The 23,891-nt window shown below is 41.7% G+C and overlaps 2 protein-coding genes across 4 annotated transcripts in view; both read left to right on the plus strand.

Annotated features, from left to right (window-relative positions):
• Nucleotides 1-23,891, plus strand: part of eprs1 (glutamyl-prolyl-tRNA synthetase 1) — a 38,432-nt gene that overhangs the window by 5,925 nt on the left and 8,616 nt on the right. The window contains exons 11-35 of one of the 3 annotated variants that reach the window (XR_004656826.1): nucleotides 260-344; nucleotides 952-1,011; nucleotides 4,366-4,476; nucleotides 4,851-4,987; nucleotides 5,079-5,286; nucleotides 5,388-5,500; nucleotides 5,631-5,742; nucleotides 6,262-6,450; nucleotides 6,548-6,715; nucleotides 7,004-7,231; nucleotides 7,908-8,162; nucleotides 8,312-8,521; nucleotides 8,606-8,874; nucleotides 10,497-10,548; nucleotides 10,700-10,909; nucleotides 11,029-11,101; nucleotides 11,285-11,364; nucleotides 11,511-11,612; nucleotides 13,431-13,586; nucleotides 13,740-13,937; nucleotides 14,184-14,357; nucleotides 14,553-14,713; nucleotides 15,492-15,570; nucleotides 15,661-15,725; nucleotides 16,364-16,579. Coding sequence is in view for 2 of the 3 variants with exons in the window: in XM_034873036.1 (XP_034728927.1) it covers nucleotides 260-344; nucleotides 952-1,011; nucleotides 4,366-4,476; nucleotides 4,851-4,987; nucleotides 5,079-5,286; nucleotides 5,388-5,500; nucleotides 5,631-5,742; nucleotides 6,262-6,450; nucleotides 6,548-6,715; nucleotides 7,004-7,231; nucleotides 7,908-8,162; nucleotides 8,312-8,521; nucleotides 8,606-8,874; nucleotides 10,497-10,548; nucleotides 10,700-10,909; nucleotides 11,029-11,101; nucleotides 11,285-11,364; nucleotides 11,511-11,612; nucleotides 13,431-13,586; nucleotides 13,740-13,937; nucleotides 14,184-14,357; nucleotides 14,553-14,713; nucleotides 15,492-15,570; nucleotides 15,661-15,725; nucleotides 16,364-16,514 (3,646 nt within the window). In the remaining variant the exon portion in view is untranslated. Of the gene's footprint in view, nucleotides 1-259; nucleotides 345-951; nucleotides 1,012-4,365; nucleotides 4,477-4,850; nucleotides 4,988-5,078; nucleotides 5,287-5,387; nucleotides 5,501-5,630; nucleotides 5,743-6,261; nucleotides 6,451-6,547; nucleotides 6,716-7,003; nucleotides 7,232-7,907; nucleotides 8,163-8,311; nucleotides 8,522-8,605; nucleotides 8,875-10,496; nucleotides 10,549-10,699; nucleotides 10,910-11,028; nucleotides 11,102-11,284; nucleotides 11,365-11,510; nucleotides 11,613-13,430; nucleotides 13,587-13,739; nucleotides 13,938-14,183; nucleotides 14,358-14,552; nucleotides 14,714-15,491; nucleotides 15,571-15,660; nucleotides 15,726-16,363; nucleotides 17,366-23,891 lie in introns of those variants that run through there. The other 2 variants (XM_034873036.1, XM_034873154.1) reach the window with 2 other exon arrangements.
• Nucleotides 18,313-23,891, plus strand: part of LOC117947901 (C-type mannose receptor 2-like) — a 10,858-nt gene continuing 5,279 nt past the window's right edge. The window contains exons 1-6 of the mRNA XM_034877264.1: nucleotides 18,313-18,483; nucleotides 21,428-21,510; nucleotides 21,697-21,837; nucleotides 21,936-22,003; nucleotides 22,764-22,853; nucleotides 23,859-23,891. Of these exons, the coding sequence (XP_034733155.1) occupies nucleotides 18,415-18,483; nucleotides 21,428-21,510; nucleotides 21,697-21,837; nucleotides 21,936-22,003; nucleotides 22,764-22,853; nucleotides 23,859-23,891 (484 nt within the window). The 5' untranslated portion in view covers nucleotides 18,313-18,414. The remainder of the gene's footprint in view (nucleotides 18,484-21,427; nucleotides 21,511-21,696; nucleotides 21,838-21,935; nucleotides 22,004-22,763; nucleotides 22,854-23,858) is intronic.

The raw sequence follows: 23,891 nt of genomic DNA on the forward strand, positions 1-23,891 counted from the left end.
GGGAGCGGGATGAAGCGGTACCAGAGCAAAATTGGAGCTATGTGAAGCGGGTGATAAGGCGACACTTCAACATTTTAAACATCCGCTCCACGTTCCATTCAAAATCCTTGCACTTGCTGCTCGTTCACTCTCTGCTCAAAACCTCCTCTCTTCTCCACACAATTCCTCCTGTTTTCCCCCCCTTTTCTCTCTTTGCCTTTACTCTTTCCTCCTCTCTAGCCCCATGTTCTCTTTTGACTTGTCTCATCTCACCCCCCAGGGATGACCCTCGCTTCCCCACTGTCAGAGGAGTCCTGAGGAGAGGAATGACCGTTGAGGGTCTGAAACAGTTCATAGCAGCCCAGGTACATGTGTAATAGTTGGGGATGGGCAGAGGAGAAGGCCAGATAGCTCTTAACACAAAGGAGGTTGATGATTGCAGATAAAGACTGTATGAGATAACATTTTCAACTTGCAAGTCGAGACCTCAAAAGCAGTTAGCCCATTAAAAGCTGCAAAGATGAATTGATTAGTCGGTTTGAGTAATTTCTTTCGGACAAAATTAAAATTCTTTGATTCCAGCTTTTTAAATGTGAATATGTTCTAGTTTCTTCTCTCCTTCAGTAAACTGAATATCTTTGAGTTGTCGAATAAACAAGACATTAGAGGATGTAATCTTGGGCGTTAGGGTAACACTGATCCACATTTTTCACAATTTTCTGACATTATATTGAACAAACAGCTAATTGTATGTGTGTGTGTGTGCGCTTACATTATTTAGTACAACTTTTAAAAATTATATACATGATCAGTCTGCATAATCTCCTCAATTAAGTGTCACAATGTCGAAGTCGAGGACTTAAGTGCACAGTTGCAAATGTAATGAATTAAAACATATCTTTTGTCTCGATCGAGTGCAAAAGCTTTTCTATCAGTTAGAAATGGGTTTTCTTTCATCTGCCCTTTTTCCAGGGTGGATCAAGGTCAGTGGTGAACATGGAGTGGGACAAGATCTGGGCCTTCAATAAGAAGGTACATTTTCTCCTTTCTCATTGCACATCGAGGCCTGATTGTCTGGAGCTAGCTGTATACTTAAATGGGGATATAAATGATTCTGACATTGAATGTGGCTCCATTTTAATTAAGCATGGTCTGTATTGCTGTAACTGTAAGATGTACAAATCATTTAAAATATTTTGACGGGTCCTACTGTAGACCAATGTTGAATTGTATCTTGTTAAATATAACTGCAGACCATTTTCATAAGCTGACATTTGCTACTAAGGACTTTTTTTAGGGGGGGGGGGGGGTATTTGTTTGACCTGGCTTGTCATGTATGTTAGAGAAAGAAGGAATATAATGAATGAATATGACTTAAACGTTGCCTGTAATTGACCAGGGTTCAGAGAATTGTCCGTGGATTCACTGCTGGCATGGCTTCCTTCTGCTTTGCTGTTCTCATTCTGTTGAATGCTTTCATTTGCTAGTTCACTTTGCTGGTTCCCTCCATATGACCCACAATAACACTTAAACCTCAAAAAAATAAAAGCTGCTTCATTTCATGTGCCACGTTTGATTGTATTCATGTTTTTGTGTCCCCCATTTTCATCTGTCTGGACATCAGTGGTGCTTCCTCTGTGTTTTCTGTGCTTGCACTTGCTACTTCATTCCAGAGTCAAGTGGAAGGTGTTAAGTTAATATGTTTAAAACATGGGCATAAACTGAGAGCAAACGTGAGCTTCACACAGAATTTCTGCTAATGACTGGCTGGTATCATTTCAAGGACAAAGTACAATAGAAGAGCTACCATACGCACTAACCCACTCCCCCCTGCCCTCTTCAGCCCCCAACGTTCCTTCACGTCAACTTGGCGATGGGAACATTTGCCGTAACAGCAGCTCATGTTAAGTGTGGTTTCAGACATTCTTCACAGATGTTTTTTAATGATTTAATAATAAGCTAAAGCCTATTGGGTTCAGTTAACACAGGTATACATATGTTATTAAATCAGACATTCTGGAAAATATAAGAATAGCAAACCAGTTGAACAATGCTTTCCAAACTGCGTTACTACATGAATCTTGCTTGCTTGCTTGCTTACTGCTGACCCCACAATTCCTAGTGAATTGCCACAAGTCTATTTGGTTACATTTGTGTCTGAAATGTGTTGCCTAACACAGCCTAAAGCTTTAATCAAACTTTATGACTTTGGTTGAATAATTAATGTATGTTTACCCACTCTTAGCTTAAGCTGAAACACATTTGAAGTAATCTTAGCACACCACAACAGATTTCCCCTGAGTTACTGACTATTTATATATAACTGGTGTCTCTGCAGGCGCTGCTACTGTCACTCAAGGTAGTTGTCTTTGCAGTGCTAAGCTAATGTTAATTACTCCTTCAAAATTACATTTGTGTTGAGTACAAAGCTGTGAGAGGAAATAAGATAAACGTTCCATTCTGTGTAAATGTGTCTCTACCTCTTTCTTCTCTCTTCCTCCCTCCTTGTATGACATTAAACAGCATTTCACACTTCTGTTTCCAAGCTGCCAATTAGCTGTCTGAAGGTACTCCCCACCTCCTTCTCCACCTCTTCTTGCTTATTTTCACCCACTCCTTTCCTGCTTTCCTCATTGGCTGCTTTATCTGAAAATCCACCAACAGCCTTCACTGTTTTACCAGCCGTTCAGAGTGTGTGTGTATATATATATATATATATATATATATATATATATAATGCATCCAAATAATGTTTGTCAATTAGGGCTACACAATAGATCAGTTTTTTATTTATTTATTGTCATTGCATTATCAACTGGCGCAAAAAACACATTGTGAAAGGCAAAGATATTGACAGATTGTTTTGTTAGTTGAAAGAAAATATCCGTAGAATATCCTAATTTAGCAGAATACTGAAAGTAGCAGAACTGATTGCACTTTAATATCTATTTATTAATCCCATATATTATCATTGTCACAATATTAAACAACGATATTGCATATTTTCATCAAATTGTGCAGCCTTATTATAAATCCTGTCAAAGAACACAGTGTTCAAAAGCCAAGGACAGCAGAGTTGTATAGCAGAGCTCAGAGAGACATTTCTTTGAACAAGACACTGTCTCTACCAGCTCCCAGGTGCTTTGTGGCAGCAGAGGAGACATAAGACAATTGAATGAAGTGATTGGTAAATTAGTTATTCTATTCTTTACAACTCTGAATTGGCTCCCCAATGTGTGTGAAAGCTCATCTTGTATCATGACATAAAAATGAGTATGAGGGATCAATGTTACTCTCTTTCACAATGTGTTCTTTATGTTTTGTTGTTTTCATGACTTCCCCTTCTCCATCTTCACTGATTTAAACTGGTTATGAGCAGCTTGGAAGTAAACATAGGGAGCTTTGTGCTTGCTTTGGTTTGGAAGACTTCAGTTCCCACAACATCATTGGTGACATCAGGGAAGTAAATGTGGCTTTTGGAGGTTGAATCGAGGTGTTAAAGAGGCTATTTAATGTTTTTTATGGTCACATGTACATGGAACCTGAGCTGTCAAAATAAATGTTGGAAAAATAATGGCTGACATTAATGTCAACAAGACCATAATATCCAGTGTTAAATCCTCCTTCCTCACTGTATTCCTTTCAATCTATTCCCTTCCCTTCATCCATTAGTCCATTGCAACTTTTTGAGAGTGCGTCACACTTTATTTCCTAAATCAGCTTAAATGAGTTAATAACAATAGATTTCTTTTGTGAAAATCATGCAATAAATATGTTGTTTGTCTTGCTGTTTTTTTTAGTCTGAGTCAACAGGTTCCATCCCATCATTGTTAGAGCTAGGGACTATTTTATTGTTCCCACTGGGGCCTGCATACTGAAAGAAGTCTACTTCTATTGTTCTATGAAGTGGTTTGCATAAAAGTTTGCACTTCCTGGTAAAATGTAAACAACATTGCCCCTGCTGGGATGGCGTTGATCCGTTACTGCTGGAATGGTGTATTCTGCTAATCATTTAGCCATCGTTGGGCTCTCAAACACTCAGGCTGGCTGGTAGCTTAGTGAAAGGGAATGTTGACTGAATAAGCAGCTGAAGATAAGCTTGTATCCCTCGCCTCCAGACGATCATGATTTACTCACTTAAATCAGCATTTGGTTCTTCTTGTGTGTCTTACTTCATTTGCCACGTAATGAGCTGAAGCATTTTTGTATTTTGTTTTGGTACCTTTTTTGTTTGTTTTTTGTTTTTTCAAAGAAAACTTTTTGAATTAAGTTGCTTTGTCCTTTCATTACTCAGCATTTTGTAGGTAGAGATTGTAACGAATCACTTGTCTGGCATTTCTTTTACTGACCGGTTTGTGTATGTATGTCCTTGTTTGTGTGTGTTAGGTTATTGACCCGGTGGCTCCCAGGTACACAGCTCTGTCCAGCTCCTATGTGGTTCCTGTCTCCGTCTCAGAGGCTACAGAGGAGTTCAAGGAGGTTGCAAAACACCCTAAGGTAAGGGCGTTTTTTTTTTTAAGTCTGCAAACCTCAAGCTTGTGATGTTTGCTAGTGCTGTTTGTGCCTGGAGAAGGAAAGTTGCACAGCAGCAGGAGACTTTGTGGGTGTGCTTCTTTGTGCCGTGATGTGGGATGTTCTGTTTGGTCCAGTACCTGCTGAATCATTTGAACAGTAATTCTGTTACAAACAACACTGTGCTGTAGTGTTGGACACATGGAACTTTTAGATCAATCAATCAATATTTAAAGTGTAAACTCACCATTAGGCATGGTCTCAGTGCACTTTACATTTAAAGGAACACAGAATCTCACTCAGTGGTGCCGCAATTGTCTCTTAGTACACATGCTGAAGTCCTTTCTGTGTCCATGCAGAACACAGACGTGGGCATGAAGAAGGTTTGGTATGGAGCTCGAGTTCTGGTTGAAGGAGCTGATGCTGAGACCTTCTCGGAGGGAGAGATGGTCACCTTCATCAACTGGGGCAACCTCATCATCACCAAGATCAACAAGTATGTGGGATTATTGCTCAGCTATTACTTATTGTTCAGAATCACAAGGTGTCTCATTAAAGTAACGACGTGCGCCTTTCTTACCGCTCAGAGGGGAAGATGGTAAGGTTCAGTCTTTGGAGGCTCGTCTGAACCTGGAAAACAAGGACTACAAAAAGACGACCAAGATCACGTGGCTGGCTGACACAAACAGTGCCCCCCTGCTGCCCACCATCTGCATAAACTACCAGCCTCTCATCTCCAAAGCTGTCATCACCAAAGACGACGACTTCAAGGAGTACATCAATAAAAACAGCAAGGTCTGTTCTGCAACACATGTTCTTAATCTCACGGCATGCGTCTCATTGGTCATTTTCAAATCAGTTTTTTTTGTTTGATTGCGCTATTCTCACTCTCTCAGTTGGAGGAGAAGATGCTTGGAGATCCTTGTCTGAAGGACCTGAAGAAAGGTGACATTATCCAGCTCCAGAGGCGGGGCTTCTACATCTGTGACCAGCCCTATGAGCCTGTCAGGTGAGGAAAGGGACCTGTTTGTTTGAACCACCTCAGTTCAAGGATATCACTTATTACTGTCACAGTTTTTTGCTGTCTAACCACGTTCATTGTCCTAGCATCTGTGTCTAACCAAGGTTTACATCTACAGCCCTAACAGCTGTAAGGAGAGTCCCTGTGTCCTGTTCTACATTCCTGATGGACACACCAAGGAAATGCCCACTTCTGGATCCAAGGACAAGAGTAAGGCATCTAGCAACACAGTAAGTGCTTTTTATTTTTTTTATTTACCAAAGTCCAATATCTCAACACTGTATATCAGACTTGATACTGGTGTATAAGACGAGGTAAGATTTGATTTAGTAGTAAACCAGTACAGTTTGAGTAAACTCAGCTCATTAACTGGTTAGAGCTAAGGACCATTATTGTTCCCCCTGGGCCCCGCATACTTCTTCTATTGGATCTATCTTGATCTATCTATCTATCGAACTTATCTATTATTCTATCAATGGCTGTAGCAAGGAACCTGAGTGAGAGTGGTTGCTAACTGGTTTAACTAGTAATGCAAATGTCGGCCAATTGATAGACTAAAATAGATCTTTGAATAGAGGCTTTGAAACCAGATTTAAACACAACAGGAGAGTCTTAAATCACAACAGGGAGGTTTTTTTTTTAAAGAAAGCTTAACCTGCAGGTGTCTCTTTGATGTCTGGGATAAACTGTTACCTTCAATTTCCTAGTCTTCTTCTCTATCTCTAAATCTGCCTTATCTTTTGCCCTAGACTGCCAAAACCTCTGCCAAGGCTGCCCCAGCCCCAGCCCCGGCCCCAGCACCTGCACCTGCCTCAACCTCAGCCGGTGACTTATTCTCGAGCATTGTAGAAAAAGGTGAAGCTGTCCGTCAGCTGAAGGTTGCCAAGGCTCCTAAAGACGAAGTGGACAAGGCCGTTCAGCAGCTGCTTTCTCTGAAGGCACGTGAGCTGTAATGACAAGCAATTTTAAAAATTACACTTTTAGCAATAAAGACTCTTATTTGATTGAGTGAATAATGACTTCCTTTCTCTGCAGGCACAGTTTAAGCAGCAGACAGGTATGGACTACAAGCCTGGCATGGCTCCTCCCACCTCAGCTCCATCCCCGCCCATAACATCAACAGACTCCGCCTCTTGTCCGTACACCCGTGTTACCCAGCAGGGCGAGCTGGTTAGGAAACTAAAGTCAGAGAAGGCACCTAAGGTACCTGGACATTTGTCTAATTACTAATCATGTCCACATCTGCTTGTTCTGTTACTGTTCACGTCCACATCCGTCAATCAGTACTCACACCTCAAGTCTTCAGTCTATTTACTAATTTGTCCAGTCATTTCACGTGTCCTCATTCTCCCATCCAAAGTCACTTGTCCAGTCACTCGCTGTTTGTGTCCCAAATGATTTGTCCAGCCCATGTCACCCACATTGTTAGCATGCCAGTCGAGTTTATCCTAAACTACATGCAACAATAAGCTGGTTTGTTGATGGTACCAGGAGCAGATTGATGTAGCTGTGAAGCAGCTTCTCGCTCTCAAGGAGGAGTTTAAAAAGCTGACTGGTCAGGATTACAAACCTGGGATGGCCCCTTCCACTCCTGCCTCCTACACTGCTCCTCCTGCGACCACCCCCTCTTCCTCCTCCTGCTCTTCTTCAGCCCTGTATGAGCGTGTTTCACAACAGGGGGAAGTTGTAAGGAAACTGAAGTCTGAAAAAGCCCCCAAGGTATTCTTATGCAGCATGACAGTACGGATGTAGTAAAACCCAGTGCTTATAAAAACCCAAAGTTTAATTGCGACTATCAGTGTGCTGCAAGTTGTCATCAAACTGATGAGTGCTAGATCTTACATGAACATACTGTTTTCTGCCACAGAAAACCATTTGTCGGGTTATTTCACATTAGAAATGACTGTTTATTTTTTTCATGCTTTTCTCACTGGATTGATGTGGAATGAGGTCAGTTGGAGAAAGTTGATGTCATGTACGTCGGTGCACCAATAAGGATTTAGCAACATTTGAATCCAAATCTGATGACCGTTGAGGTCTGTGGTTGTCCATCTTGGCGGTGCCTGAGAGAGCATTCAAAAATGGGCAAAGTGGTGGACTATGGATGGGGCCGAGGCGAGCTGAATAAAACCTACCGTCTTCACTCGCCACCTGTGAAGGCCACACCGCCTTTCATTTAAATGGACACACCCTTAATTAGTAAATTATTTTATAAGCCAAACCTGGCCAGTGAAAGCAACAATTAGCTATAAGCTTATATGCAAATATAACAAGTGATTTTATTTATCAGTGTCAATATTTTCAAAATATTTATAATTTACCTGGTGCTTGAACTTTGTTTACCCATTACAGGATTGTAAAAATATGAAATGCATTTTCTTGTCCATGTGTCCAGGACCAGGTTGATGCAGCAGTGAAACAGCTGCTGGCCCTAAAGGCAGAATATAAACAGGTCACAGGTCAGGAGTACAAACCTGGAGCCGCCCCAGGCCAGAAAGCGGCCGCCCCAGTCCAGAAAGCTGCCGCCCCAGTCCAGAAAGCTGCCCCCCTGGTTCAGAACAACCCTAACCCGGCTTCCATTGCCCTCTATGAGAAGGTTGCTGAGCAGGGAGAAGTGGTCAAGAAACTGAAGGTTGAAAAGGCATCCAAGGTGAGACTATCACCGCAGTACCACAACTACTACATATCAATGTACTACCAGTGTTTCCTCTACTTTCAGAGTCTTTATATTGTTGATCGTCCTGCAGCTGTCTCTGCTGCTATGGCCTAATGTTTCTCTTCTCGCTGGGTGCTCGTTAGGATCAGGTAGATGCTGCAGTGAAGCAGCTGTTGGCTCTAAAGGCAGAGTATAAACAGCAGACCGGACAGGATTACAAACCAGGATTACAAGCCCCAGCTAGCCATGTCCAGAGTCAGCCCAGCTCTCCCCCGCAGGCTCAGGAACTGTTCTCACAGGTGGCCCAACAGGGCGAGCTAGTGAGAAAGCTCAAGTCCGAGAAGGCCCCCAAGGTAAGGAACCAGTCACAGTGTGGAGTTAAATACAGCTAGAACTGGGGAGGAAAACGACAAAAACAAGTTTCCTTCCTTTTTCAGGAACAGGTGGATGAAGCCGTGAAGACTCTACTGGACCTGAAGAACAAGTACAAGACGCTTACTGGACAGGATTACAAACCAGTGGCCGCTGCTGGAGCCAGCGGAGGAGAAGATAAAAACCGCAAGGAGAGGGAGAACAAGTCTGAGAAACAAGGAGGAGGAGGACCGGGAGGGAAGAAGGCTAAAGGAGACAAAGCCTGCCAGGGCAAGGAATCCTCCGGAGGGGCAGGGGCCCCAGGAGATGGTCAAGGACCTAAGAAGCAAACACGGTGAGGGCTGGAAACTGATCCAAGAAGATCCAACAATGATGAAGTAGCTTTTTCTTCATCTGGTTTAGTTTAAAAGTTTAAATCCTACCAGCCAGCAGAATGTTGAGTATAAAATGCAACTCCATAATGGTGAGTTGTTATTTCAGCTAAAATGATAGAATAAATAATGTGATTGTTAGATACTGAGGAACAGAATAGTATTTTACTATTTGCATCTGAAGTCAACTTTTTAGCTTTGACCTCTTTTTTTTCTCGTGCAAATTTAACCAGATCTGTTTCCAAAAAATCATGTTTTTAGTTTTATTTTGTCTCCAACGATAGTGAAAATGTTTCTCCCACATGTGGAGCAAGGCTGTGCAGACTGAAGTTAGGTAAACAGATGTATAGTGAGACCATATGGCATTCGCAGTTGGTTGTACTGATAATGATTTGGCTGAAAGTGACAAAGTAAAAGTGTCTTGGTCAATAAAAAGCCTCGTACTAAACTGTCTTTTCTGTTTTGGGTACATTATAGTTACATGAATGAGACAATTCCTTAGGGAGAAACATTGTTTTGAATAGATGTTTAATTGCTACAAACACTTAACACGCAATAACTGGCCGTTGATGGATGGTTTCATTTAAACGTACAATGCCATGAGATGTATGTTTTTTATTTATAAACAAATACTAAAGTGGGTACAGAGGCACATACTTGGATTTCTTACTTGAAAACTGAAGATGGATCGTCTGTAAGCCGAACCCTCTGCTACTGTAGCTTAACAACTGAAGAGTATTTTAGTTTTTTTGTATTCAGATTTGGTGAGTTTAAAATGCTTGGTGTGTTTTTCATCGGCTTGATCAGTGCTTGTGGTCTGCTGTCAGCCTCGAGGAGCAAATGTGATATGATAGTGTTGCACCACTAATATATTTAAATATCCATATTCTGCATGTTTTTCTCTCCATGGTTAATACAGCCACTTGGCACATTAGCCTTGTAAACCCTAGAGACTGAAGATAAAAATTGTCAAGATTTTGATATAAGATGCAAAAAGTACAATACAAAAATTCTGTTCCTCAGATGAAGAGTTATAGTCATGATCATAACATCGTGCTAAAAATAGAGATTGGGATTTGGCCCTTATGGTGCAGCTCTTTCTGTTTTGTTCGTTAACAGTACGAAGCTGCTTTGCTAACTGTATAGTCACAGATTTGAGCTTCGAGTTGCATGGTTGGCTGGTCTGGGAATGGCTGTGTGTTTTATTAGGATTGTGTTCATGCAACTCAAATGTTGTACCTGCACATAGACTAACCAATGAGGCATTGTGTGAGAGTTCCCCAGATTGCTCTGCTACAGTATTTGGGCAATGCTTAATTCCCACAGTCTCTAATTTTACAAATTGTTCTTTCAGCGTTAAGATTGTACAATTTGAGTTGGAATACTCTAATACTGTAACATAAACATTAGTCCCGCAATATCTTCTCTACTTCTATAACAATGTGATGCCTACAAACAAAATGATCAATTATAATGTGTAATTAACAAAAGACAAACGCACTTTAAATACTAGATATTGTAGCGTTTTGGACCTCTTAACCTCGGGGTTTGCATCACACTAACTTAGTTGCCTGTCTCCTGACAGGCTGGGCCTGGAGGCCAAGAAAGAGGAGAACCTGGCTGACTGGTACTCTCAGGTGAGTTAAATCAACACGGGTCCCCTTTACTCGTATAAAACCTTGTTTTCTACTTCCAGAAAAGCCAATTAAAAACACAACACTTGCCAGTCTTTTCTGATATGTCTGATAATTCCCCTGTTCAATGTAACATTGCTCCTCCTCTCCCCAGGTCATCACTAAGGCAGAGATGATTGAGTACTACGATGTCAGCGGCTGCTATGTGCTGCGGCCCTGGTCCTTTGCTATCTGGGAGTCCATTAAAGACTTCTTTGACCGGGAGATTAAGAAAATGGGTGTGGAGAACTGCTACTTCCCCATGTTTGTCTCTCAGGCCGCCTTGGAAAAGGAAAAAACCCACATTGAAGACTTTGCTCCAGAGGTAAAGAGGAAATGGAAACACCAGAAGTATGCTTAGCTGAAACCAGACAGTTAATAAAACGATGATATGACTGCACAACATTGATAATCATTTAATGATGGTGCTGTCATCCTTGTCAGGTTGCCTGGGTAACCCGGTCCGGAAACACTGAGCTGGCTGAGCCCATCGCTGTCAGACCCACCAGTGAGACAGGTCTGAACCCCAGCTCTTTAATGGACTTGCACTTTAAGACCAAACTATGTGCACATAGTTGCATTGAACGTACACAAAGTGTAAATAGCTTTTTAAACATATCTTGCTTTCTAATAGAGCAGTCGGAGTGATTCTGCAGAGTCATGTTTGGTATTAACCTGTGACTGTTTTGTTTTGCTTCAGTGATGTACCCCGCCTACGCTAAATGGGTCCAGTCCCACAGAGACCTGCCGATCAAACTCAACCAGTGGTGTAACGTTGTGGTCAGTATTCTCCTACTGTCGCATCTGCATCCTCATCTTCACTTCATAGTTACAAACTTGATGAAGAAATTGCTACAAAAAACACTGGCACCCTTTCTTCTTTTTCTGTCTTCTCACTGCTTTCTCTCCCCCACTTCTCCCTCCAGAGATGGGAGTTCAAACACCCCCAGCCCTTCCTGAGGACAAGAGAGTTCCTGTGGCAGGAGGGACATACAGCCTTCGCCAACAAAGAGGAGGCAGCTGAGGAGGTAACGGCCCTGGCAACTCTGCCTTAACAAGCACTCCTCTGTCCATTATGTTTAGAATACGCAAGAGCTGTTTTTATGTTTTAATGTTCATTTGTATAGGGACAGAAGAAGTATGTAGCATACACCAATGCCACACATATCATAGGGTAATGTGCATTTTAATTTTCAAGTGCTGAGGTGGATTTTGAGGAAAGTAATTGAACATAAATTGTCTCTGTACACTGATGATCTTTTATTTTCATATCAAACCCAGATACTTCTTTTCCTGCAATGTTGTCCAAACTCACTCAATTTGGCCAGGTTTGGGGATATAAATTTAATTTACACGAGTTAACTTTTTCCTGTGAATACGGAGGCCAAGTATACCCACCTCCCTTTTAAGATTGTGGGACATAAACTCACCTACTTCAGCGTTATAGGTACAAGGAAACAGAAGTGTCTTTTTAGAGAAATCTAGCTACTAAATCATGTGAAAGCGTGCCTGATGCAGTGAATTCACTACTGAGCGGCTAATATACGTTGTCTTACTTTTTGGTCTCAATTTGATGTTCGAGCTGACATGGGTGACAATGGAGTAGAGATCGGTCCGAAACGTCTCCATTTTAGCTCTGCTTGGATCCTCACTTCCTCTCCTCACAAATAAATTAACTGATAGTCCGGTTTGGCATACAATGAGGGTGTGGGCTCAGCTCAGGAGGCATTTTGGTTTCCATGATTTCTCTCGCTCGAGTCCAATTCTGTTCAACCCCTTCTTTCAACCATCACTATCTGATTCTGGATTCCGAGAATGGCGCAGAAGGGGCATCGTGAAGTTTGAAAATCTTTTTACTGGGAATAACTCTGCATCATTTGCATAACTCTCTGAAAAGTTCAGCCTACCAGATACCATTTTTTTCCGATACCTGCAGGCGAGACAGTTTCTCAGATATGTAGTTTCCCTGAGACAACCACTGCGACCACCGCCAACGTGTTACTGGGTCTGCGTCCGCGTCCATCGCGCAAGGGCTTAATATCATCAATGAGAAATTGATACGGCATAAAACGGGCTCCTGTGGACAACATTTAAAACTGCTTGGGAGCAGGATTTAAACCTCTCACTGTCAAACAATGTATGGGATTCCATTTTCAGGCTGGTAAATTCAACATCTCTCTGTGCACCTCACTGCCTGATACAATTTAAGGTGGTGCACAGGGCTCATGTATATCTAAAGTCAAATGATCTCATGTACCCAGATGTTGATCCCTTGTGTGACAAGTGTAAGAAAGGTGGGGCTTCACTTATTCACATGTTCTGCTCTTGTCCCAGACTGGAAAGATACTGGAGAAATGTTTTCCAAATGCTCATTCTTAATCATGAGCTATAGCCCAACACACTGATTGCCCTTTTTGGCACCACTGGGCTGGATGACACACGCCTAACTCCAACCAAAAGTCACACACTGTCCTTCGCTCCTCTTTTGGCTCGGAGAGCACTACTACTAAGATGGAGGGATGCTGCTCCGCCCACGCACGCTCAGGGTTTAGGGACATCATGTCTTGTCTAGACCTCGGAAAGATCCGCTACTCAGTTTGGAACTCAGGTGGGGGGTTTCAGAGGGTGTGGGGACCCTTTCTGAAATACTTTGAGAGTCTTCAGTTATATTGAAGGATTTTTTTCTTGCATGCATTGTATGAGCGTTTCTGTGTTTGTGATTGAACTTCAATAAAAATATCAGAGTAAAAAGTGTTGATTTTATGGTACAAATTGTGTTATTGTTTAAACTATGCTGCACTTTATATTTCGGTAAGTCTTTGTGTGCTTCACATGTGTGTTTGTAGGTGCTTCAGATTCTGGATCTGTACGCCAGGGTGTATGAAGAGCTGATGGCGATCCCTGTGGTGAAGGGGAGGAAGACGGAGAAGGAGAAGTTTGCAGGAGGAGATTACACCACTACAGTAGAGGCATTCATCTCTGCCAGTGGACGAGCCATTCAGGTACTGTAGTATGTCGGTTCACTTCATTCATCACTGAAGCTGCAGAGAAACAGACAATGATTCATGTGGGTTGATGTTTACGAAGAAAGTAATTGCAATGGAAAAAAAACAACAACATGAAGTCATTTTTCCTTTTGCATTGCGCCTCCTCAGGGTGCAACATCTCACCATCTTGGTCAGAACTTCGCCAAGATGTTTGAGATCACGTTTGAGGATCCGAAGAGGCCGGGTGAGAAACAGCTGGCCTTCCAGAACTCTTGGGGAATCACAACCAGGACCATTGGTGTCCTCACCATGGTCCATGGAGACAACATGGGACTCGTCCTGCCTCCCAGGGTGGCCTGTCTGCAGGTAGACACTCAAATTCTCACACAGAGACATGGAAATATGGTAGATATACTTTGTTAAAGTTGACTGACAAATGTGTAAGGACATACCCATTTAGCCCAAAACACCTGCTTTTTATCCCCTTCTTATATTTTATGACTGAAAGAGTAGATGAAGAGCAAACCCCAGAGTGTGTGACCCACTGACCCATCATAAACTGATACATACAGAGAAAAAAAGAATATGGCACTATATGAATCTTTTCCCCAGGTTGTCGTCATCCCATGTGGGATCACTGCCACCCTGCCAGAGCAGGAGAAAGAGGCAGTGTTGACCCAGTGCTCTAAATACATGAGCAGGCTGCTGGATGCTGGCGTCAGGGTGAAGACTGACCTCCGAGACAACTACTCCCCAGGGTGGAAGTTTAACCACTGGGAACTCAAGGTATGAAATAGTATGGCAACATGGATAGTAGTAGTGGTAGTTAATGAAGTTCTTTACTTGAATGCAAAAATTCAACAATAAGAACTAATAAAACAAGAAGATAAAACAGTCATATGTTCTGTAAAGGCATGATGATGGTGTGCGTTTCTCTTTTTCATTCTTGTTTCTATCTGTGTTTGCCTGTCTCTCGTCCAGGGAGTTCCTATCCGTCTAGAAGTGGGTCCTAAAGATATGAAGCAGAGTCAGTGTGTCGCTGTGAGGAGAGACTCGGGCGCGAAGTTGACAATTCCAGAAGCTGAGGTGGAGAAGAAGCTGGTCACCATGTTGGAGGACATCCAGAACTCTCTGTTCAAGAAGTAAGATGCAGCAGGGTCAGACTTGCACTCTCTGTGGCTGGCCCTGCAGTGAAATCTGTCTCAACTGCTCAAAATCGCACTCAAAGGATTTTAACGCCATGTGAAAAGCTTCTGTTTCAGAGGCGACACACAGTCTACTGACCCTCTCTTGTTCGTTGGACCTTTACCCGCACGTATGAAGCCAGACATGTAGCAGATAGTTAGAAATATGTTTTACTATAATAAAATACACTTATATGTATGACATAATGTACATTGACAGACATTTTTCTGCTGATCACTAGCTGTCGGCACAAAACACGTAACACATGCCATATTAAACTTAATCTATTATTGTTTTTCATGTAGCTGTAAATTGAAGTGGCTATAATTTATATTTTTTGTAATGTAAAATTGGTTGCGCATAGAGAATTATCACTTGAATCTGCAGCTCCCAATGGATTATACAGCTTCAGAGCTGTATATTGCTGCTGGATGCGTAAAGAAGCAACCGTTTGCTAAGATGTTAGCCATATCCTTTTATATGTGATGATATGTCAATGATGTGTTCACAACTTGTTTCCGCTGCAACCAGGTGGCCCCAAGAATCTGTTATTGCTGGGTTAAAATGATCCTGTCTGTCAACCTGCTGAGGGAAACGTGTTAAAAATGATGTACACAGGCTGAACGATCCAGCGTTAAATGAAAACACTGCATTACGGAAAGAATTAAGAGATGATTAGATGGTGAACATAGATATAAAGGAAAACGGTTAAGTTGTGTTTTGTGTGTTTGTCAGAGCTTCAGATGACCTGAAGAGAAACATGGTGCCTGCGGACACGATGGAACAGTTCCAGAAAGAGTTGGACCAGGGCAAGGTGAGAAACACAAACCACATGCAGCACAACACCTTTCATTGTGTCCTCACTTGAGTAAATATTTGATAATACATGTACCTTACTTGATAGATTGTCCAGATCCCATTCTGTGGGGGAATTAAGTGCGAGGATTGGATCAAGAAAACCACTGCCAAGTATGTCAAACATGTTTTTGTATTTCATGTACGAAGGGGAAATACACATTAAGTCACATGAGGACTTGTAATCCAGCATGGAAATGTGCTGGATTTAGTCATACAGGCACATTTTGATCTGCCGTCCCTGGCAGGTTGATGGCATTAAAAGAAATCATACAGATTCACATGCACAGAGAAAACAAGCATATACACAAATAAAACGCACAAATCCATCAGCAAAACCGACAAACCATAAAACAAGGACCACTACTACAGATTATCATGTGTTTGATTGTGGTCCAGTCAATGTCTGACACGATCGTTGATGCTTTGCTCAACCACGTTGCCTGCATCATTATCTGTGCAGATGATGTGAATCCATTAAATATACATATGCAGGAAGCACTGAGTCACATTATGCAGTCGCTGGACTAGAAAACAATTAACGTTTTGCTGTTCTATGGACTCATTTCAAATGCATGTATTTAGGATTTTCAGTCAGGGTTATTTGTAAGTATCATTTGTTTCATTTACATATGTTTTCGGGGAAAATACAAGATGTTAATACTAGTTATTCTGGCCATTTTCCTCTCATTTTGCTTTGAGGGCTTAACCATTCAACCATTAAAGACAATTTGTGCTTGGTTGTCCTGTAGGGACCAGGACCTGGAGCCTGGAGCTCCATCCATGGGAGCCAAGAGCCTCTGTATCCCGTTCTCACCCCTGAAGACGCTGCAGCCTGGTCAGATGTGTGTCAGCGGCAAGGAGCCGGCCCAGTACTACACCCTGTTTGGACGCAGCTACTAAACCCCTGCTCTGCTGGAGCACCAACATGGACACAGTGGTGGAAAGGGCTTTCCTGTCTCTCACCTGTATACCTGATCTCTTTTTAGTGTGTAGTTTAACGGGGATATGAGGTGGCTGGACTGTGGTATTTAGGATGGGAATATTTTGGTTTTCCTTTCAACATATGTTAACATTGTTATAATGCATCTGGAAGAAAGTGGAGGTGAGAGAAACTGTTTACTTTTAGAATTCCGTTATGATAAAAAAAAATGGTTGTTGGGCCTTTTCCCTCTTACATGGTTGATTACTCTCTAACCCACGTCAGAAGAACACTACCTGTCCTGCAGTGGTTTGTATTGGAATGGGAAGAACCACCAGACACCAGGCAAATATTAAATGTTTCTTATCTTTTCAGAACTGATATTTTTTTATAACTCCCTATTTAACACTGACAAGACAAACATTCAGATTTAGTTTATTTTAATCTTTTTGAAATCTGGAAAGAGTTAAAGACATACAATACTGGTTAAAGAAATTCCTGAGAAGCATACCATCCCCTGCTGTCTGGAGAAGAGTCTTTGCCTGCCAACCGTCCCATCTCTTGCAGCCAAACTGTCTCAGGAACTCTGCAGGTACTCAGGCTTGTAGCCGGAGTAGTTTTCACCCAGCTTTATCAGCCCTTCTTTCTGTATGACCGGTTACGGAGTGTGGCTCATGATCTTAATATAAACTTCTCAGATCACCCAAAGCCAAATGACGTCAAGCTGTGAGGAATTGTTCATGTCTTATAGTCAGTAATGTAATCTTCTGTCACTATTCTCCCGTTAAAGAACTCTACAACTTGTCTATAATAAAGCAATTTCCATGGCAAACTGCCCTGTGTTGTTTTTGATCCTAGAACAATAAGGGTGGAGATGGTAAACCAGGGAAGCCCTGGCCTGTTGAGTTGGTAGGAGGACACCGGTGTAAGAGGAAGTAAAAGAAATTAAGTAAGGGAGTATTATACTTAACAAATTTAGGCTATTATGTGAATTTAGTAGTGGATTAAAATAGTTACCATTGGTCACTATCACCAAACTACAATGCTGGAATGCAGTGTTATGCTGAACTGAGCATAATGAGATCATAAGACTGATTACACTGTTATTATGTTGGAATACTTTTTATGGGTTTACCTGTTAAACTGGTAACTATATGGAGTGAGAAAGGTAATTAATGACACATTATGCATTCTACACGTAGACTGTCTATGATTCTACAGCAAGCTTCCTTAGTTCCATACATAGACCGTTAATATTAAATAAAATATATATATATATATATATATATATATATATATATATATATATATATATATATATATATATATATATATAAACAGTCTATAGTTCCATAGTCCGACAGATGACTACAGACACTTCCGGTCTTCATTTAAAAAAAAAAAAAAGTGATGCTACTTGCACTTAACTATGAGTGCAAGTGCTCATCATACAAGCAACTAAATGAAAAAACAAAGTTATATATACTGATGCATGCCACAGTGCACAACCATTAATTTAGGGTCGGGGTTTTAGAACACACATCCTAACACCGTGCAACAGTTTTGTCTTCTAAAGATCCCCATCAAAACACTTTATAAAATATACTATGATTTGGTTTTGTTTTGTTGGCCATTCTATATGCAATATTAAATCAGTCTTTTACTTATAAAGGGGGTAACCCTTTCTTAAGAAATGTCAACGTCCCATCAGTGCTGTCCGGTGATCAGCACATTCCAATTGTCGTCGTCAATGGGACTTTTATTTTGAAAGCCAGTACCGGAAAGTGTTTATGTTGAAATGAGTCCGGCTGATTCCCGTCCCACTCCCCTGTCAGTCCGCCCCGCTGAGCTGCGGTCCACCTTTGCAGTCGGTTAGCCAAAATGAGCGACAAAGGTCTGTCAGACGAGGCAGCGGCGTCCGCTTGTAAAGATGGAGACCCGGTTACTAAGGTAAGATGGTCGCCGTCCCTCTTCAAGTTGAACTAGACGTAAACCAGTCCCCGCCAACCGCCGGACCATCGACTCCCAAACCGGTTAACCTGCTATATGCGCTGCGTCCATTATCGGACAGGTTTACGGCAAGTGTTGTAGCGACGTCCTCACGTTAAATAGCTAAGGGAGGGTTTATCACAGGGTGTTTTAAGCTAGCTAGTGTTAACTTACAGCCGTAAGTTCTTGCGTAGTAAGAAACTCCAAACTTTGTGTCAAAGCTCAGACGTATTTATTAAGGCATGCGCACAAGAAGCCGTGTTCGTAAGGCAAGAACTGCCCGTAGTCCCAGGAACGTCGGGATGTAGGCGAGGCCAGACCAGAATGGAAAGAGCTGGCGGGACTGGGTTGGTTCATGTGGGCTGTGTTGCAAGCATAACGTGCTAGACATATCTTGTATCCACAAGTTGAAGATCATACATATTGTTTCATAACCATACTGACTGCCAGCCATTCAACGTCTATCCACCTGTTCCGCATGTATTCTTTCCCTTAGAACAGTTATGTAGACAGCATTTAATAACGTTACCCAAGAATATAAGCAGTCAGGTACAGCTCAGTATTAATATGTCCCAAATCAACAGGACACTGGAGAGGCCCTGTGATTTACAAGCTCTTGTTAAAAAAAAAGTTAATTTATTAATTTGTAGCATTGTATTGAAACATCTGCACCGGCTGGCATCCCTTCCATCCCAATCCTTTCTAAAATGTGTTTCCATTTGCAGTGTGAGCTCTGGCATCTTCAGCACAACCACAGACCACATTTGTTAGAGTTTGACCTGAGAAAGAAAAGAGACTCTAGTCCTGTATAACCTCCCATGCATGCAGCATGGTCCACTTTTTAGCAGTTTGTTTGCTTTGAGTTACCCACATAACCATATCGCCAGAATATGGCTAGATGCGCTGCATCAGCTCTGCCAGAAGGAACGACTGGAGCTGCACGGTGACTGAACATGTGGACGTAGTTAACTGGAGAAACCATTACGCTGTACTTCTTGCATCAGTAGATGCAAGTTGGGGGGGCAAGTATTTGTTTAATGGCAAAATATGAAGTACTGTGGTGCTGCAGAGACATCCCGGCCTATCGATCACACTGTAATCATTTACATTTTATAAGATTTAATATTAGTCAATGAAAATGAGAATAATGAAACAAACGTGATAATTCTCTTCAATATTGTGAATCATATTTCAATCGCAATATCAGTTAAATAATCACAGTTATATATTTTCCTCATATCGTGCAGCCCTCTTCACAACAGACTCACTGTATACAAAGAGTGCATGTCACCAGTCCAAACGTCTGAGCCCCCCCTGGGCGCGTGAGCTCATGCAGGGCTCCGAACCATGTCTTCAGTTTACATGCAACAATCGTTAAAATCCCCATTTGCTTATGCATGGAAGTAGTGAAATGGACCCTGCAGGAGGAATCGTAGGACCTCATCACTGTCGGGGTACGTTTTTGCGTATACAATTAGGATTTGATTTAGATTTGTAACTCGTCCATGTAGGCCTGATCTCTTCAGTGTGGTAATATTGACTGATTTGGCGATCGTGGGTCGGTGCACAGAGGCAGGGTTTGGCTGAAATCCCTCGTCAAGAGTGAGTGCCAAACCAGGGTGCAAATTAGTTTTGGTAGTCTTCTGGAATCCAGACACAGCCAACAGAGGGCTTCTCTGAAACACACACACACACACACAAGCATGTTAAAAAGAACACAGCATAGTATCTGTAAGTAATGAAAAAAATAATAATATTGTTCATACTCAAAAGGGCTAGGAACAAGTTGAAAACTTTGTTACTCATAATAAATACAATTGTATGAATATTCAGTGTCTGTAGTTATCATGCACATGTGTCCTGAAGGGGAATCAGGAACAGGAACACCAGCCTTACCACTGGCTAACATGCAAGCTTTTGTAATTGTGTATTACTGATTTGTTGTTGCTGGTTCTGTATTGGCTGATGGATGGCCTCACTGGGTTTCTGAGTACCCTCTTGGGGTTGGTACTGGGCTCCTCACTGACCCACTGTGGTGCAACACATCCAAATTCATGCTGTGAGCTGGGAAAGTTGTTGTTCCTCATTTCCTACTGTTCTCTCCATTTTAAAGAAATTTTAGTCTATATCATCGACGTACCACTTCGTCCCGTCCCCTTCTTCTTTCTTTGTGTTGGTGTTCTAACCTGTGGCTTATTTCTGAGGACTATGGTTACCTGGTCCTCAGATCTCTGCAGGGTAAATCCAGACAGCTAGCTAGACTATCTGTCCAATCTGAGGACTATGGTTACCTGGTCCTCAGATCTCTGCAGGGTAAATCCAGACAGCTAGCTAGACTATCTGTCCAATCAGAGGACTATGGTTACCTGGTCCTCAGATCTCTGCAGGGTAAATCCAGACAGCTAGCTAGACTATCTGTCACATCTGGCATGGGTATAACTTATCCAGCTTGGTTGAATTGGTATTGCACATCAGTGGTTCAAACGTATGTCACCTCAGTCCATGACCTCCTGCTGGAGACTTAAGACTGATGGTCAAACAGTGAACCTTCAAAATAAACACTGTTTTTCTTCCGTTTCTCCTTTTCTTGATTCATTAAAAGGAAAAGCACATTTTCACAACATAAATCATGAGAACCAGCTACTCTACAGCTGCACATACACTGTAACTGTATTCTTTTATGTGTTTATTCTTTTTTAGCGTATTTTATCTTCATCATGGCCATTATGAATTGCACTTTAATGTTTTTCACATTTAACGTGTAACAAAAAAGGGGGCAAATTAAATTCCCTGTTATCTTTGGGATTGAGACATAGTCTCTCAGTGGTGTTTATTTATATACTGTATATATGTACATATATATATAAAATGTGTATACTTAAAGCTCTGTGTTTCTGTGTTGTAGGATTTCATGATGCAGCAGACCATGCTGCGGGTTAAAGACCCAGTTAAATCCTTGGATTTTTACACCAGAATCCTCGGCATGACGTGAGTACTAGTGTGTTCGTGTTCACTTCAACTCATTTTTATTTTCATGTTGTTATTATTATTGAAATTATTCCCAAAAATTGACCCAATGAATCCTGAACATGTTGTGAGCTGTTTTTGGCTGAGTGTGTGTCTGTGGGTTGTTGAGAACCGGACTTGGTGACTAATGGGGCGTTTTCTCTCCAGGCTTCTGCAAAAGTTTGACTTCCCCCCCATGCGGTTCTCTCTCTTCTTCTTGGGCTACGAGGACAAGAAGGAGATTCCTGCAGACGTGAAGGAAAAGACGGCCTGGACTTTCTCCAGAAGAGCCACCATTGAGCTGACGCAGTAAGGCTCTCCAATGTGTGCCTTTCTCTTTTCCTTTTTCTTCCTCTTTTCATTTTCTCTCTTACCTGCGATTCTCTTGTACTCCTCCTGTCCTCCAGTAACTGGGGCTCTGAGGCTGATGAGAGCCAGTCTTATCACAATGGGAACTCCGATCCACGTGGCTTCGGTAAGACCGCCTCCCTGTTCTACACACAGACAGGAAAGACCAGTAGGATTACTTTTGAAAAGGAAAGTGAAATGTATGACACCCGGTCATATTACTAAACACCTTCTTGGTTTAGTAGTTTAACTGATCTGTCCATTCCATTTTGGATTCTGAGATCACGGTTCGATTCTCGAGTTTTACCTTTATTGTTTTTAAAGCACAGGTTGCTTTGCCATTCATAGACTAGACTTGTATGCAATATATATCTGACCTTTGTCTGCAATGTACCACACTACGTTGCCAAATTTAGAACATGTATTAACAACGTAATTTAACAATAACTTATATCTTCAGTTAATTGGAATCTTAAGCAGTATAAGCTGCCGTCTAGTTTCTCTTTGGTAACGTCCATCTTCTTCACAGGAGAGGACATTCAGCAGACCGCCATGTCCATAGTCTTCTCTGGAAATAGTTTGATAAGACACTTAAATGTTCAAACAGTTGAACATATAGCACTCAGATAACTACGTGGAGGAATAGGGCACACGCACAGAGCAGAGCTAGCAAACTGGCTTTTTTTTGGAGTATTGACGATTCCATTTTTTAATTCAAAATTCAAATTTTTGACACCCTTAATTAGCTATCAGTTTTTACAAATATCTTATTTTCTTTTCACTGTTGTGCGCCACCTTTTTACATGCTATCTGGTTGAAGGCTCACTAGAGCAAACTGGAGTGTGGATGTAAAGTGAACAGTCCTCTCCTTTGTGACGCGTTTGCAGGACACATTGGAATCGCCGTTCCTGACGTCTATGCAGCCTGCAAACTGTTTGAAGAGCAAGGAGTCACATTTGTCAAGAAGCCAGATGATGGTAAGATTCCAAGTGTCCCAACAGACCTTTTAGTACATTTATTCACAACTTTTAATCTCTCTTTCTCCACTTCCTTTTTTAGTTGACTTATTCAGTCAAAAATAAAAGGAAAAAAATTAAAATGTGGGTTGAAACCATTAATTTAAGAATAAATTTACTTGATTTAAACTCTAAGGACAGGGAGTAAACACTAAAATATATTATGGTAAAGGTGAGAAATCGGCTTTCTCACAGGTAATGTCATTAATATTATTCCTAATAAATCTACTTAGTCTGTGTTGATCTCTACACTGCACAGCCTCAGTTTCATTCCGGGTGCGTGCGTGCGTGCGTGCGTGCGTGGAAGTTTAAACCTCAGCTTCCCCACTAAGCTAAGCACGCTACCCTCTCCAGCTGTTCAAAAGAAGACAGGACTCAAAGGAGTTTTAGTTGCTGCGAGGGGAGCAATCTCCAACCAACTCCAACCGACTCCCACGCTCACCTTTGAGTGCAGCCTTTTTATTACATGAGCAAGACAAGTTACACAATGCATGCTGGGACGTGGGCAACCTATGGCTGCCCACCCCTCGTGACAGGATTATGACATTCCAATTGAAAAGGACATGTAATGAAGGTAGCAGGACACTCACACAATGGAGAAGTTGGTAAATGTAATCAGTTCAAAATGGCATAGACACACAATGCAGAAGTCAGTGACTATCATGATGAGTAAAGTTCTCAAATGGAAACACATTCCAGTCTGTAATATAAAAACCTTGAGCATTATTGGCAGAGTAAAGTCTGTGTGTGTGTGTGTGTGTGTGTGTGTGTCTCTACTTGTGCACCTTCAATGTAAGTGACACAAGATAAATAGGTATTTTCCACATTTTAAAAGATTTCTCCACCGCGTGCCACCGTGTCATTACTGCATGATTAAAGCACATTTATGGATATCGGAAGTCTTTTTTACGTTCATTCATACATTATTAAAAACTCCTTTTTGCCCTTCTCTTATTATCTTCTCAGGTAAAATGAAAGGCTTGGCCTTCATTCAGGACC

Source organism: Etheostoma cragini, chromosome 1 (genome assembly GCF_013103735.1).
Source record: "Etheostoma cragini isolate CJK2018 chromosome 1, CSU_Ecrag_1.0, whole genome shotgun sequence".
Taxonomy (NCBI): domain Eukaryota; kingdom Metazoa; phylum Chordata; class Actinopteri; order Perciformes; family Percidae; genus Etheostoma; species Etheostoma cragini.